The 16,204-nt window shown below is 41.7% G+C and overlaps 1 protein-coding gene across 2 annotated transcripts in view; it reads right to left on the bottom strand.

Annotated features, from left to right (window-relative positions):
• The window catches only part of CPLX1 (complexin 1), a 115,544-nt gene that overhangs the window by 44,680 nt on the left and 54,660 nt on the right, over positions 1–16,204 (bottom strand). For both annotated transcript variants that reach the window (XM_042023510.1, XM_042023509.1), the window contains exon 3: positions 2,311–2,486. In XM_042023510.1, the coding sequence (XP_041879444.1) occupies positions 2,311–2,486 (176 nt within the window). The remainder of the gene's footprint in view (positions 1–2,310; positions 2,487–16,204) is intronic.

Here is a 16,204-nt window from a genome sequence, read left to right on the forward strand (position 1 = left end):
GAAGGGAAGGGAAGGGAAGGGAAGGGAAGGGAAGGGAAGGGAGAAAAGAGGGAAAAGAGGGAAAAGAGAAAAAAAGAGAAAAAAAGAGAAAAGAATACAGCTCCTTTCTATGGCTTTATCCATCTTTTCTGATTCTGCAGAAAACACCTTCATCTTTCAAATGCATGCTACCTAGAATTATTACCAGGAAAAAGAAAACCACAGGAGAATGAACTCACAATTCAGATGTCCTGCCCAAAACAGGACTTCCTGATGCTAATCGTGAAGGTACTCCACCACACCACTAAAAACTGCAGTCCAGAGCCTTGACTGAGGTCAAATAATGTTCCTCCAAGTATTCTTGTTCTCCTTTTCTGCAGACCCTACTCCTTGCCATATTGCTCAAGGACTCAGTGCATTTCTAAGAGATTTTGCTACTCAGTACTCAGCCAGCTCAGCAAAGTCCAGATAGCTGCCAGTATCACAGAGAAATCCCGTTTGGCTGTAGCTCAGGCTCTATGCATCCTACTCACTAACGAGATCACCTTGGAATTATAACAGAAGACACCTCAGACTTTTCAAATGCTTCTACAGCAGTTTGCCCAACAGCAAGAAAAAGCCAACCCCTATCCACATCTGGGAACAATTCAGTGGTCCAGAAGAGACAGCCACCAGTGAAAACAGGACATTAGCTCATTTGCCTGCAACTCAGAAATTTACTACTCTTTTTTTTTCCCCTCATGACCTATGTCACTTCTTAGAAACAGTTCTACCTATAAACATACATTAAATACATTATTGCTGGGGTTGTTTAGCCTGGAGAAGAGAAGGCTCCAGGGAGACTTCATTGTAAATTTCCATACCTTAATGGCGCTTATAAAAGGGAGGTAGAGGAACTTTTTATATGGGCATGTAGTGACAGGACAAGGGCAATGTTTTGCCCTGAACTGAAAGAGGATGGGTTTACATTAGATATTAGGAAGAAATTCTTTCCTCAGATGTGGTAAAGCCCTGCAACAAGTTGCCCAGAGAAGCTGTGAATGATCCATCCCTGGAAGCATTCAAGGCCAGGCTGGATGGGGCTCTGAGCAACCTGGTCTAGTAGAAGGTATCCTTGCCCATGGCAGAGGGGTTGGGACTAGATGATCTTTAAGGTCCCTTCCAACCCAAACCATTTGACAGTTCTATGATTCTATGATTCTATGATTATAAAACAACAATTTTTGACCAGGTAGAGGTTGTGCATCTCTGTCAACCAGTACCTTCTTTAAACTATCAATGACCTTTCTCTGGCAGTGTCACAGGTAGACAATTCCCTGTAAGTCCTTTCTTTTCTTAGAAACATAATCACAAATGTCTTTATTTGCAGAACTATTCTCACTAACTCTTTGCAAGATGCACTGTGCCACCAGAAAAAATCACCCTTATTTGTGCTTCCATCCTGAAGCATAAGGATTGGGTCAGACATGTGACCCAATGCAGATACAGTTTTGTTTATGTCTGTTCCAAGATACGTTCTTAGAGCACAGAGATAGGAACTGCACAGGGAACACCTCTTATACTGAGCAAGACTTTATCATTTTATCTACCACTATTTTCTTTGGCATATGATGTAAGTCACCAGACAGACCTTCATCATTAGAAACTCCTTGTCCAAACATTGCCCACATTTCTTTCCAAGATATCTGAACAACAGGACCTCTTATTATAAACCTAAGTTATTCTGAAGAGACAGTTTTGACCTGGCTTTGAGAGTGAGGCATCAAAACTGCCTTCTCCCTCCTCACATCAATCCCTAATAGCTAATGTATGAAAACTCTCTTTCAAGTGAATCCCATGTGAGTGTTGGAAGCCTAAATATGAAAAGCAGACTAGATTTGTCCCATATCACTGGTCAACACAACAAATATAATGAAATTGATTTGGAATCAATACAGAAGATAGTTGCACCATACCTCTCAGAAACTCACTGAATTATGACTCTTATCACAAACCACAAATGCAAGCTTGGAAAGCATCCTCAAAGGGATAAGGAAGCCTCTAACACTTAATATAATGTGAGCATTTAATAGATGATGAGAAAAATGGATGGATTTCTCGCCTCACCTTCACCCTCCATTTCAACTTTGCACTGCTTTGCTGTGTGGGAGGTGTGTTTGAACAGGGACAGGGCTTGAGGAAGAGTGCACAAAATCCGAAATTTCAGTGTGGCAGAGTAGTTACCTGGTTCTATCCAGGTGCCTAGGGAACTAGTCACAAATTGGCTGATAAAAGGTTTTCCTCACCAGGCATTACAAGTCAACCAGTGTGTGTTGAAAGCCAGATACCTACCTTGTCTCGAATCCCTTGTCTCATAACTTCTCTTTCAGCCTCCATCTTGGCATATTTGGCTTTCCTCTCTTCCTCTTGTTGCCGAAGGGCTTCCTGTCGTTCCTCTTCTTTCTTAGCAGCATCTGGGTCTTTCTCCTCATCCCCACCCAGCATCTTTCCCATGTCTTTGGTAGCCCCTAGAGAAAGCACAAGCGAAAATCAGCCCGGTAAGAATGTGGTGAAAATCCCTAGGATGACAGCTCTCTCCTTCCCCACGCTCAGGGCCATTTCCTTCTGCATCTGGAAAGGCTTCTTCTTTCACTGAGGAGGCAGCACACTCTCCCCCAAGGCAGGAGGTGGACAAAGCACTCAACCTGATCAGGTAAGTTACCTGACACTGGTGGGAGAAGCACAGCAGCACAAGGAAGACACTACATCTGCAGGTTTGTATGATGGCAGCACAGTTTGTTTGCAGTCCTGAAAAGGATAATCTGCCATCCACACCATTTTTTCATTTTATCAGCTCAGCCAAGAGACTGAAGATTGATTTTGAAAGGTCATTAATGTAATAGGCAGGTAATACATCCAGAACAAAATGACACCAGGGCTGGGAAAGGAATTTGAAGTCTTGATTGCAGGGATGAGTAATCACAGTCTTAATTGTTGTTAGAAATTACACATCCCATGACAGGTAGGACCACATGGCATTAGTGAACAGTTGGAGTTGATGAATTCTAGGCTCCTACTGTGGATCAGAAGGAAGCAGCAGCTCTGCATGTCTCTTATCTGTTCTTGGATACCAATGCCTGTAATGCTTAGTACATAGGTGGGACCCTCTCTTTGTCTTGTTCTCTCTCTACTGCCGAATACACACTGTTGCCAAATTTTCAGTCCCTGTGTGTTCCTGAGCTTTTATGCAAAGCCCTTGCACAACCATGCAAATGAGGAGATTTCTTGCATGCCCCTCTATCCCCAAGGAGCTGCATAAACCCATTTACCCTGTATTTCAGAGACATTTTCATTAGCAGGTAACTGTCAATCATCCAACCAGGGAGAAAAAAAATTGCTGAGAAAAGGGGAAGAGCATGTACTGTGATACAGCATCATCAGGGCACTGGAGGGCTGCAGCAGGATCAAGCCTGGTTACATGGATAAAGTGAAAACACATACCCTTTGGAAGGAGTGTTGGACCTTGCCTGTAGCAGGAAAACATTCTGAATCTTTTACTAAAAGAGATTCCTTCACCCTGGAAAAACACTGTAGGTCCTTAGATGCTGAGTCAGGACACTTCTACATTGGCTCACTGATGGCTGAGATTTAACTGAATTAATCTGGGACAGCCTTGTTCTAACACAACAGTCACAAGTATACACATTCAACATCTTATTTGGCATGAAGCAAAGATTTCTGGCCTTTGCAAGTCTTGGGCTGGAAGGAGACACTATCAAAGACCTACCAAAAAATTGTCTGTTAGCCTTATCAAAGGCTAAGTGAAGGAAAGAGGTTCTCACAACCCCTTATAAGTTACCCTTATTAATTACTCTTCAGTGTCTCAACACTGCTTGAGGACCATGTTTGCTCTTTCTTTCCACATCACTTCTTGGGATAGTGATTGTGAAACCTCGGTCCTTAAAGGAAGAAGCCTCTGCAACCTGTCAGAATGATTCCTCCTGAATTGCCCCAGTGGTGGCACTTATCAGATTAACCATTGCTTCCAATAACCACCAAGGAATTTGTAAAGAGGTAAGCAGATCACTTTTCTCTCCACATTTCTTTTCCAGGTTATATATTTTCCCAGAACTCTAAACTGAAAGCAACCCTGAATAAAAACACCCTCCAACCCACCCCCAAAATGTGACAGAGAAATGCCCCCTTTACATTCCCACAGAGAAGCATGGGGATACTGGTAATTTTAAGCCTTACAAGATCTGGTTGTAATACACAGGAGTTTTTTTGCCAGGTGGGAAATAACAACAGTAAACATGACTGTCTCCATTCAGCTGCCTAACCGCAAACCTCTTGAAACTTCCATCATTAGGAAATCTGTGGCTTAAAACAAAAAGACACCTAGGGACCCCAAAAAAACCCCACCTGGAATATTCATGGTCCCTGTCTACAGTCAGCCTTCCTCTACTACCATTTTGCATCCTTCATTGCAGGATCAGAGTAGTACAGAAATTCTTGCATATTGACAGAAAATTTACCCAGACCACCTGGTGATTTCTTTCCCATAGTGGAAGGAAGGCTAACTGAAATTTTAAGTAAGCTAAAATTTCATAGCAAGTGAAAAGGAAATACAGCCTAGTTGGGTCACGCATCTGTACTGCAGGAACTTCTCTAAGCAGCTTTATTGTGCATACATCATCGATCACAAATCTCACTAACACCTTTAATTTCTGGGTCCCCCCCAACATTTCTCCACTGATGATCAAACTAATTTGGGTTCAATAATCTATCAAGTTTATTTCTTTTTAGCTTCTCTCCAGTTAGAGCTACGCAGACAGTATAATACTCTAGTTACTTAGGAAACAGAATTCAGCAGCAAAAAAAGATTTTTTTTTCCTCTAAGCACTACTTCTAGGCTATCATTAAGCTATAATGTCAGCTCAGCTCATCACATAAGAAGTGAAATTGCATAACTTTCTTTTATTTCTTAGACAAGACCAAGATTTTAAATACTTAAGGCATTTTGTTCTGCAGCCATTCAGCATACAGGACACTTAAAAGAGCATGAATGTAGTTTCAGGATCCTCCTAGATTCTCTTAATTCACCTCTGATTTCAAAGTCACCTTCTAAATGTGCAAAAGGCTGCACTGTGGTATCATTGTTAAATAATTGGAAGGAAACTTATCATGAGAACCAAAAATTTACACTACATTTTAACTAAGGAGTCCTGCGTTACTTTTAGAAAAGCTTTTTTTCCATCTCCTTTGTTATTCATCCTAAACTGTAGACTTCGTTGTTAACATTCCCTGGATAACAGCTTCTGGTTTTAGCAGTTCAGCAGCGAAGGTTCCAGAGAATTCATCTCCATGTAACTGAGGTGCCTCAGTAATGGGCAAAAGCAGAAAGAAAGAGCAGTTGTTCTGTCCTTAAGCCCACTTTCGAAGCTTCCAAGAAAACAGAGGAAGGACACACTTACTGAATCTGTCCATATGATAAGCGTGGGGTTTTTTGTCTTTATTTTGTCTTTTTGTCTTTCACACCCCAACCATGACATATACCTTGACACAAAGAGAAGTCAGAGACTGCCACACTATTCACTAATCAGTAAGAAGTTTCAGTCAACATTATTTCTAACATCTTTAGACAAGGCTACAGAAAGAAAACAGAAATGGCTATAGCTCCAGGACAACATGTGCCATCTGTCATCTTTCTAGCTACAAACAGGCCTGCCCTCAAAGGATAAAAACCTTCCATATGGAAAACCATCCCAGAAGTGGTGTGTTTCGAAAACAAGTGGCATGGTAGTTATTTCAAAGTAACAGTAATTCCCTTAATCCATATGAGCTAAATAGCTAAACCATCAGATGTTAAGCCAAATACTATGGGTGCACTCTGATATAATGTGCTGGTTTTGGCCAAGGCAGAGTTAATTTTCTTCACAGAGACTTCATGTGGGTTGCATTTTGGATTTGTGCTGAATAGAATGATAATAGACATGTTTTTGTTACTGCTGAGCAGGGCTCACACAGAGACAAGGCCTTTTCTGCTTTTTGTACTGTCACACTGGCAAAGAAGCTGGGGGTGAATGAAAAATTTGGAGGGGACATGGCCAGGACAGGTGGCCCAAACTGACCAAAGGGATATTCCAGAACAGTATTTAAAGCTGGGTGCAAGAAGGAGGAAGGAAGGAACATCTGAGTGATGTCGTTCGTCTTCCTAAGTCACTGTGAGGCGTGAGGGGGCCCTGCTGTCCTGGAAATGCAAAACACCTGCTTGCTCATGGGAACCAGTGAATTAATTCCTTGTTTTACATTGCTTGCATGTGTGGCTTTTGCCTTTATCTCAAACCCACAAGTTTTCTAGGTGGTGGGGGAGCAAGTGAGCAGTTACAGAGTGCTTGATTGCTGGCTGGGGTTAAAACACAACATATGCTTTTGTATGAGTTTTGCTGGGTTAAATTGTCATTGTGCATCTCAAAAAGAGTAATATGGTTGTTCAGGTATGTGTGGGAGACATTCCTCAGTGAAACAGCTGAAAAGCAGGTCATCTGTTTGGAAAGCAGTTTTACAGTAAAGGCTTTGGGGTTGTGGTGGACAACAAGCTGACCATGAGCTCACAATGTGTCCTTGCAGCAGAGAAGGTTAAAAGTCTTCTGGGCTGCATTAGGAACACAGTTGTCAAGAGGCTGAAGGATCCTTCCCATCTACTCAGCCTTTTGGTGACCAAGTTTGGAGTGATGTGCCCAGTTCTGGGCTTCAGGATACAAAAGAGAGATGGCGCTACCAGAGTGAGACAGCAAAGAAGTGAGATAGCCATCAAGACATTTAAGATACTCAAAGATCTTTGATACAAGAAGAGCCTGAGAGATCAGGGACTGCTTAGCCTGGAGAAGAGAAGGTTCAAGGGGTTTCAGTAGTATGTGTAAACACTCAACAAAACAGAATGAATACGAGGGAATCAGACTGGTACCCAGTGACAGGAGAAGAGATAATGTGTACAAACTCAAGTACAGATAATAAAATTTAAATATAAGAAAAAAATAAATTGAGTTGCAGAAAGTCACTTTGGAGTCTCCATCTGTAGAGACATAAAAAAATTAATGAGCCACAGCCCTGAGCAACCTGCTGTAGGTAACCCTGTTTGAGAATGAGATTGGACTAGACAACCCTTGTAGATGAGCACCAACCTCAGATATTGTGTGACTCTCTGAGACCTCACAAGTAAGTGGTTTAAATAACATCTGAAAGTGACTGAAGTTAATTTTGCAAGGAAAATGGTGAAGAGTACATGCCCAAACATATCCTGCATCTGAAGAAACGGAAATTCTTAATGGCCAGACCTCTGTTACAGAAGTACCACCAACTGTGACCAAACCCCTCAAAAGCTGACTGACATCAATCCAGCTTTCACCCATAAAATATAAATTCACAAATCAACTTGCAACAGCAGCACTGAATTTGCCACTTGATAAAAAAATTGTCCTAAATATGGAAGGCAAAGTTGTGTGCTGGAAAAGCTACAGGGTTAGGATTACTAAGGATGACTTAAGTAGAAATAGGAACATCTTACGCCTTCTTAATTAATTAAAGAATGATGGAAATTTGCACACACCATTGTTTCAGGTAAGGTAAATACGTGAAATCAAAAGCTTTTCCTTTGAACAAATCTCATTTCATACTGTAGACAAGCAACACCCAAACCTGTCTTTCAAAATGCCTGCGTGTGTGTATGCTTAGATCAGAGAATAGTGCAGAAGTTGTCCCTTTCAATCACAGTTTCAGAGGAAACAGCAAGAGGTATACCTGAAACAGGCATGCGCTGAGGGAATTTTACAGGAGTTTTTTTTGGAAGTACTATTTGTGGCTGAGCCATATTTAGACTGGACAGGACGACTGAGTCCTCAGAGTCTCTAAATCACAGTATGTCTTTTTAGCACATCATCCAAACATAAGGAGATAATCACCAAGTACTGTTCTGGAGCAGGAATGGGTCACTCATTTTTGCAGAATCACTTCAGAACCTGAACTAAGTACTTTTCATTGATATCAATGAAGATCATCAAGACCATGATATACAGCTTATGTCTGAAAAAACAACCAAAACATCTGACTTCCTCCTGCTACAGTTTCAATAAAAATGAAACAGCCCTTCAGGAGGGTATTGCGTAACATTCGAAAGTGGTACTTGCATGAATAAAAAACCATGTTTATATATTAGTACAGAATAGCTCCAAAGGAACCATCACAAATTATTAATTAACTGTAACTAATATACCTGCTGAAATGGATTAGTGATTCCTCATGCAAACAAAGAACTTAAGCCAAGTTCACTTGAGGAGCTCATTTGAGAAATCCCAATATCATGGAGAATGCTATTTTCTGGTCTTTTTGGTACTGTAGGGATCTCTGATAAGAATCATTAACATTGTGTTAAATGAAGAAACTCTCAATGAAATTCAAAGCTCAGAGTAGACATGAATAGCTCTCTCTGCTTACTTTTCCTAATCCACTCAGCACAAATCTTACACAATAGAGACAGGACACATTTGTATGCACCTGTGCTTCCCGGAAAAATCTATGAGTAGATGCTTATTTCCAGGTCAGTGAGAAGCCTATCTGCTTCAGCATTAACTTTTCTGTGATATGGGAAAGATACTGGAAGGATTCAGTGAGGTTCATTTAAACATATCCAGTGATGAGCCATGGGTCCTGTGCAAGTTACACAGTGCCAGAAGAAAAAGGGGTAAGAGGGAGTAGAAAAGGAGCACTGAAAGCTTAGTTCACTTTGTTTATAAATTAACACCAGTGAAAAAACATCTGCTACTGGGGACCTTTGCTGCAGCCATTCCCCCTCCCCAGACTCAGCTTTCTCTCTCTCTGGTATTTTACTTCAGTCTCTCCCTCTGAATCCAACCCAGACAAACTGTACTGCCAAACAAAACTGTTTTTCTTGCAGGGAAACTGGAAAGCTGAGCAAATTGTCTCTAAAGGTACATGAGATATTTAAGGATATCTGGAGGTATTTAGAACTCCAACTATTTTCAAACATCACCACTATGGTAATGTTTCACTTGCAGACACCAAGGTAGACTTTAAGGGCTGACATTGAAAGACCTTTTCCCAGCTTGGTACACAGCCATATGGAGGCACTTTGAATTTTCTAGAAATAATTTTTCCCACATTATTTGAGGTAGTAGTAGGTTGTAACATGTGCAAGACCTATGTTTCACTCTGCAGATGGGTATTGAAGCCAAAAAGTGAATGAGGTAGATAGCCACATTAATAGAAAAATGTTTTTCTTACCTTACAAGCTGCTGAATACTCTTTTTTTGCAGACAATGGAAAGCACGTTTTTTAGAGCAAGACTTTTCCATCCTCATTAAAATAATTTTTTAGCTAAAATCTTAATCTCCATGTTTTTATCTCTGCAAAGTCTCCACCTCTGCACAGTGACAGCTGCAAAGGACAGTACACTACTTGCACACAAACCAACATCAATCTCCTGGTACCAGTACATTTGTGCAACAAATCAATAAATCCCTTTCCTATTGTCACCTTCTAGCTTACAACCAGCAATTCATGTTTGTAAGTGAATTCTTCACTTAGTATGTTATTTATTTCTTTGCACTGGTGTCACATCCTTTTAATACAACTTTAACTAAAACAATAAAGTTCCCTATGAAATCTATGTGGAGACATCATTTTCAGGTGGCATTCATTTGACCGCATCTTAGACCTCCAGTCACGATATCCTGGACCTTTGGAGCTCTTATTTTTCATGGAATCATAGGATCATTTAGGTTGGAAAAGACATTTAAGATCATCAACTTCGACTGTCAACACTGACAAGTCCACCAACAACCATGTCCCTAAGTGCCATGTCTGCACATATTTTAAATGCCTCCAGGGATGCTGACCCTACCACTTCATTGTTACTGTCTGCTCCAACATTTCAGAGAATCCTTCTGGTGGCAAAAGTTTTCCTCATATCCAATCTAAACCTCCACTGGAACAACTGGAGGCCATTTCCTCTTGTCCTGTCCCTTGTTACCTGGGAGAAGAGACCAACACTCACCTGGCTACACCCTCCTTTCAGGCAGCTGTAGAGAGATAAGGTCATCCCTGAGCCTCCTTTTCTCCAGGCTAAACAACCCCAGCTCCCTCAGCCACTCCTGATCAGACTTGTGCTCTACACCCTTCACCAACTCCATTGCTGGTCTCTGGACATGCTCCAGCACCTGAATGTCCTTCTTGGAGTGAGGGGCTCATAATTGGACACAGCACTCGAGGTGTGGCCTCACCAGTGCCTCACCAAGCACAGGGGGACAATCCCTGCCCTGGTCCTGCTGGCCACACTATTGCTGACACAGGCCAGGTGCCACTGGCCTTCTTGGCCACCTGGGCACATTGCTGGCTCATGTTCAGCTGCTGCCAATCAGCAGCCCCAGGTCCTTCTCTGCTGAGCAGCTTTCCTTGCCACACTCTGCCTCCAGCCTGTAGCACTGCATGGTGTTGCTGTGACACAACAGCAGGACCTAGCACTTTGCTTGTCACTTGTTATTGAGGTTTTTTAATTCCCCATCACAATTTCCATTTTGTAACAAACTAGAAACCACCACTGGGCTGATACATATCTGTTACTGAAAATGATCCTATAGGTGTTTTACCAGGTTGAAGCAGGTACTGCATTTTATATTCAGATTCTGAAAGATGTCAAACACTCTTGATGGCCTGTCAGTTGCACCTCATTTGTATTCATCAGAGTTAGCATCTTTCTCGTACTCTGCCATGCACTTTCGATTTAATATAGTTAATATCTCTGAGGAGTGAAATTTTCACTTCAGTTCATCCATTAGCTTGCAAACCTCTTCTGCTGAAAAAAAAAAAAAACAAAACAAACAAAAAAAACCACCAAAAACCAAAAACAAGCACACTTCCTAGCTGAAATCATTAATATTCTCTGATGGCCTCATTCATTCTCTTTCTGCTCTGTGACCTTTCATGAAAACTACAAGGCAGCATGGACAATTATTTTCTGATACACAAGTGTATGCCAAATAACTATAAATATCATATGACACCATTTCATGTTGAGAACTACAAGATGGTGGTACATGATGAGATGATTGACACAAACATACAACACAAGTGTGCAAAGGCAGAAGCTGCGGGAAGGTTATAAGCTACCTCTGGCTTGGGCAGGATAAGGCTTTGCAGAAGAAGGAAACCTAGTTTCAGTTCCATACATAAACACGTCTCACATTCTGCATGAGGCTGGTTTCATTTTCATCTGACTGCCACATTCTGCAATACTCAAACCATGCTGAAGCACTTCTGACACTGCCTTTGAAGATACAAGAGCCGTTAGGACAAGCTACTGCTTCAGTCACTCATAAAAGTAATAATTGGATTGATTGGAAACAGACTGTCTAGAAATGTAATGAGTTCACATAAGCAAGTCCTGTTGAAGATGAAAACAGAAAACTGGATGAAAGAATTTTCAAACATAGTTTTATATTCTAGTTTTGTTATGCAAGGTTTTGCTTCCGTGTGGATATGTGTTTAAGTAGCACACCTGTAACTCCAAACTTGTCATACAAGGAAACACCTGATGATGCACATGCAAAGGTCAGTGTTAGGAGTGTCAATGTGTCTGGGTCAGCCTGACCCAAAAATGTGCCTTGGGCTGGGGGCACACCATCGGAAAAATGCAGTGGACCACCTTGATGGCTCAGATCCCTCTAAGGGTAGAAGTTAGGCTTTTGCTCACACATACTTCACACAGATATTTTAACAAACAGATACCGTGAAGGAGCACTCTCCCTCCCCCATTCCACACTGATGCCTGTGTCCACCGCAGAAGAGAACCAGACCGTAAGTCTTCAAGATCCTGCAGCTGTGCAAGGAGGGGCCTGGAGGAGGTATCTTTGTTCCTGAGACCAACACGCACAGCAGGCAGGTCCCTGAGACTCCTTTTACCTTCCTCCTGCCAGTTAAATCCTGCTGCAAGGCAGCAAGAGGAAAAAGCAAAAAGCTGGAAACAAAAGCAATCATCAGTCTTCGGCACCCAGCACTAAGAGAATATTCAACCACTGTGCCCCCACTGGCTACAGGCAGCTTGCACAGGAAGAGAAATGAAAATGATGCAGACGTAATGGGGGTACCAGACTGAGCTTCCAGCTGAAGAGTGCAAACCTGACTCCTCTTTTGGAGGGATCGTTACTACTCCAAGATACCTGGAAGGCCACAGTCTTTTACTTATGCTGCAAAGTCTGTGCAACCCTAGTTAAAAAGCACTCTGCCTTTCTTTGAGGCACATTGTATAAATACATTTCTAGATGCACTACATGAAAACAGCAATCCGCACACTGTTCTTTAGAACTACTACACAAATCTTTTCCCTAAAAGACAAGATGATGCTTCTTATTACTTGGTAAGGAGTTAAGAGACAACTCAATATTAAGAAGATTTACAGCAGTTAAGGTAAATTTCTGTTACTGCCTCTATTCCAGAGCTGCTGCATGCACCTTTGGGAGGCACTCCCATTTCTCCTTCTCAGGAATTTTGTTGATCTTCATTGTTTGCATCGTAAAGCCTCTGGATGCAGGCAATTTTGAGCCAGATCTACACCTGGAAAGGTGCAGTCCTATTTTCAGGGGAACACTCCATGCAACCCCACAACCATAAGGCAGGAACAACTTCCTGTATAACATAAATGCAATGGCTTCTGTTCCTTTTTTGATCAATAATCCCTGGCAAATGCTTGTCTTGTCCTCCTGACCCCTATGACCGAGCTAGGATTTAGCTGTAAATAATCTCTGCACAGGTTCCCTTTCTAGTTCATGGAGGTCTACTCCAGCTAGTCACAGATCTTGCAATGAGATTCTTCAGGCCAAGTGGAAGCATCTACTTTAGGAGGAGAATTCTCCTCTGGACTTTCTCGCCTGGGATCTACTGATGGAGAAATGAACGTAGGCATCTTGTTCACATGAGCCCACCTGCATTGCAGCATTCTGGCATTAGTCACATGCAGCTTGTAGCTCCAGAAGAAAAAAAGGGAACTGGAAAGCAGATCTGCTTGCCACAATATTTATTTGCCTGTGATTTATGATTGTTCCAGCCCTGCTTTCCTGCTTCAGAGAAATTATTCACTTCGGCACAGAAAGAACAGCTGAATTTAAAAAAACAAAAAAAATTGCTAACTGTGTAAATCTCTGCTGCTCTAACAGATTTCCTAAATTCATCCTGGTGACAGATTCCAGACCTTCTCTGTTGCCTTGGAAAATGATGGGCTTCTCCATGGTTTCTGACTGACAAGGATGATGAGTCTATGCAGAAAGCCCAGAAACATCAGTCTGTAAGATAATCCTGCTGACTGGAATCTTCCCGTTGCTTTAAAGAAAGGCTAACAGAGACTGGAGCAACACTATACAACAGTAACTTTGGTGGCATATTTAGTACATATACATAGAATATTTCTCCATTGGCAGCTGGTGCAAACCTATCTAAGGACAGCTGTGAGACCGAGGAAGTCAAGAAGAACATGACTTCTCTCTGGTGGGAAGCAAGTCACCTATCTCTGCTGCCATGGAGGGGCATTAAATGCTGCTCCTATAGGGACTTCCAAGTTCCAGATTACTCATGTTATACCTGGGGCAGGGGTGGAGGAGGATGTGGACTAGATGACCTTTTAAACGTCCCTTCCAACAAACTATTCTATGATTTCTTACCAGATATCTTCAAAATATTAGGTTAGCACCAAAGCCAGATGAATTTGTTAAGTAATACTAAGAGCAAGAGAACTTTTTTTTTTTTAACATTAAAAAAAAATAAATAAAATAAAGCAAAGTAAAGCAGAAGACCAGACACATTAGCAAGATATTACGGCTGCCTCAGTTGCTTCCTCAGGGACTTGAGCGGGACATTGCAAACTGTTTCCTTGATCCCCCACAGATTTTCTAAGGCATGTCTCCTTGAAATAGACTAAAGTATTGGCAGGAAGAAAGGACACGGCATAAGGGGACTGGGACTAGTTACAAGCTAAACGATCACTGAAACACAACATTGTCACACAGCGAAGTTCTAAAGAGACTGCAGTCAAATCTTCCAAGAATCTTCATTAACTTTTCCCATGTAGTTGAGTTCTTATGATGAGATGTCATTGGGAACTTCTACATAGCAGCAAGAGATGTTTAAACAGCTCAAGTAGAGCTTAGCTGGTAGAACTACTTACATAACAGAAAAGGTAGGAACTCCTTGGAAATAATTACTTCACCTTCACTTATTTTCTTAATATAATTCAAGAAATGTGAATGCTTGGTTGTGGAGGGCTGTGAGCACTTGGCACAAGAGCCCTCTGCACTCCCTTGGAGGAGAGAGGCCTGATGCCAAGACGAGTCTCCCCACAGATAAGCAACCTTCCTCGGGTCATGGTGAGAAAGTGAAACACCCCCAGCATGCCTTGTTTCTATATGGTAATAGCCTGTACCCAGTTGGCTACTCGGTTTCTACCCACCCCCTGCCTTTCTCATAAAAGGCCGCTGTTTCTGTCCCTAACTGGCAAGTGTTTGTTCCTGGCTTTCTTTTGACAGTAAAAGCTACCTCTGTGGAATAGCCAAATGAGGCTCCTGTCTCTCTGTCCCCAAGTTCTGCTGAGCTGATTCACAAGAGCTGGAATCACTTGTAGCTGAGAGATCGCTACACTTGCTGAAATCACCTGTCGCTCAGGGAAGTTGCTAAAGCCTCTGGAAAAGCCTTTCCCTGGCAGGACACTTTTTCTAGGAAGGTCGCAACACACCGGCCCCCTGCCCCCTGAAGGCGATCCTTGCTAACAGGAGCATAGCAATATGCTGGTGCTGTGGTGCTTCTTGGTAGCTACTGTGATTTCAGCAGGATGATACTACAACAGAGAAAAACGCTCTTTGGGATGGGCTTTTACTCAAGTCAGGAGTTTGTAAGTCTCATATTATTGAATAGAATCAAGTTTTCCTTGAAGAAATGTTAACATAATTTCTGTCAGTGATCTGTCATGTTTTCTCAAGTCTGAAGGCCAGTAGGCAGGCTGTGAGTGGAGGAGACAGGGTTTCATAAGAAACTGTGGAACTTCCATAGTGAAGAAGTAACCACTGATTGCAGACACATAGTGCCCAGGAAGAACTCTTTAAATTTGTGTTGCTCTCAGCAGTTTCTTCGTACACCCACAGACAGAAACATAACATACACACTCACGCACACACACACACAAATATTGTATCTGCTAGCCAGAGTAGCTCTCTCTCCTTTCTCTGTAGCTTGGGTTATTTCAGTTCTATGTGGGAGTTCCAGCCAGGATGCAGCACTGATGGAACAGACAAATCTATCTGGAAGAAAAAATTAGAGACTAAATGTCTAAGCGTGCCTCCAGGACTTTCAGAAGAGAAGCTATCAAAAAGCCATTACCTTCCCCTAATTAAAAAACAAAAACAAAAACAAAACAACAAACAAAATACTTCAGAGATGTGAGTTCTTCTCAAATCACTAGTTTTGTAACCACCACAGGCTTATTAACAGATTTGACATCACATGACATCATTGAGGATTCTTTGTCAATGCCACTTAGTGGACTATTTTCAGAAAGCTGCAAAAATGAAAAAAGTTCCCAAAAATAGGAGAAGAAGCAGTGCTGGAGTACTTGGTCCCTTTTAAGTTCAAAGCTTTCACGAGATCTGAGATGTCAAAACTCTGACATGAGAAGAAAATAACTGAAGTCACTTTCAGTCTAAGACTTACAGATTTATTTGAAACAAAGTAAGAAAAATCAATGGCAAGGCAGTCATTAATGTATTACATTGTTTCATATTCTAAGAGACTGGATATGCAAACATAAAGTTGAAAATACTTTTTTAAAAATAGAGAATAAAAATAAAACAAGAGAAATAACTTATAGGAAAGGTCTGCTGCCCTGTTGATCATGCTTCAAGAATGATAATTAGGTAAGATGTGTAAGGTCCTTTTCAAAGCTGCCATAGTTTGGTTATTCTGTGATGGTTGTCTCTCACCTACAAGCCTTAAAATCTTTGTCCTGGCAAGATGCAGATTCTGTATGAAACGTTTGATCTGCCTAAACTTCCATACATAAGTTGCCTTCACAAGCATGTAGCTAAAGAGTGTCAGAATGTGAATCCCTATGCCTCTGGAGTCAGGAAACACAGGTCCCATATTTGCCTGTGGCTGTTATCTCTTTTCATATACACCAGACTGTTGCTTAGCC

The sequence above is a fragment of the Corvus kubaryi genome, unplaced genomic scaffold (genome assembly GCF_017639235.1).
Source record: "Corvus kubaryi isolate FWS band 111438036 unplaced genomic scaffold, C.kubaryi_AGA036_p1.0 37249, whole genome shotgun sequence".
Classification (NCBI taxonomy): domain Eukaryota; kingdom Metazoa; phylum Chordata; class Aves; order Passeriformes; family Corvidae; genus Corvus; species Corvus kubaryi.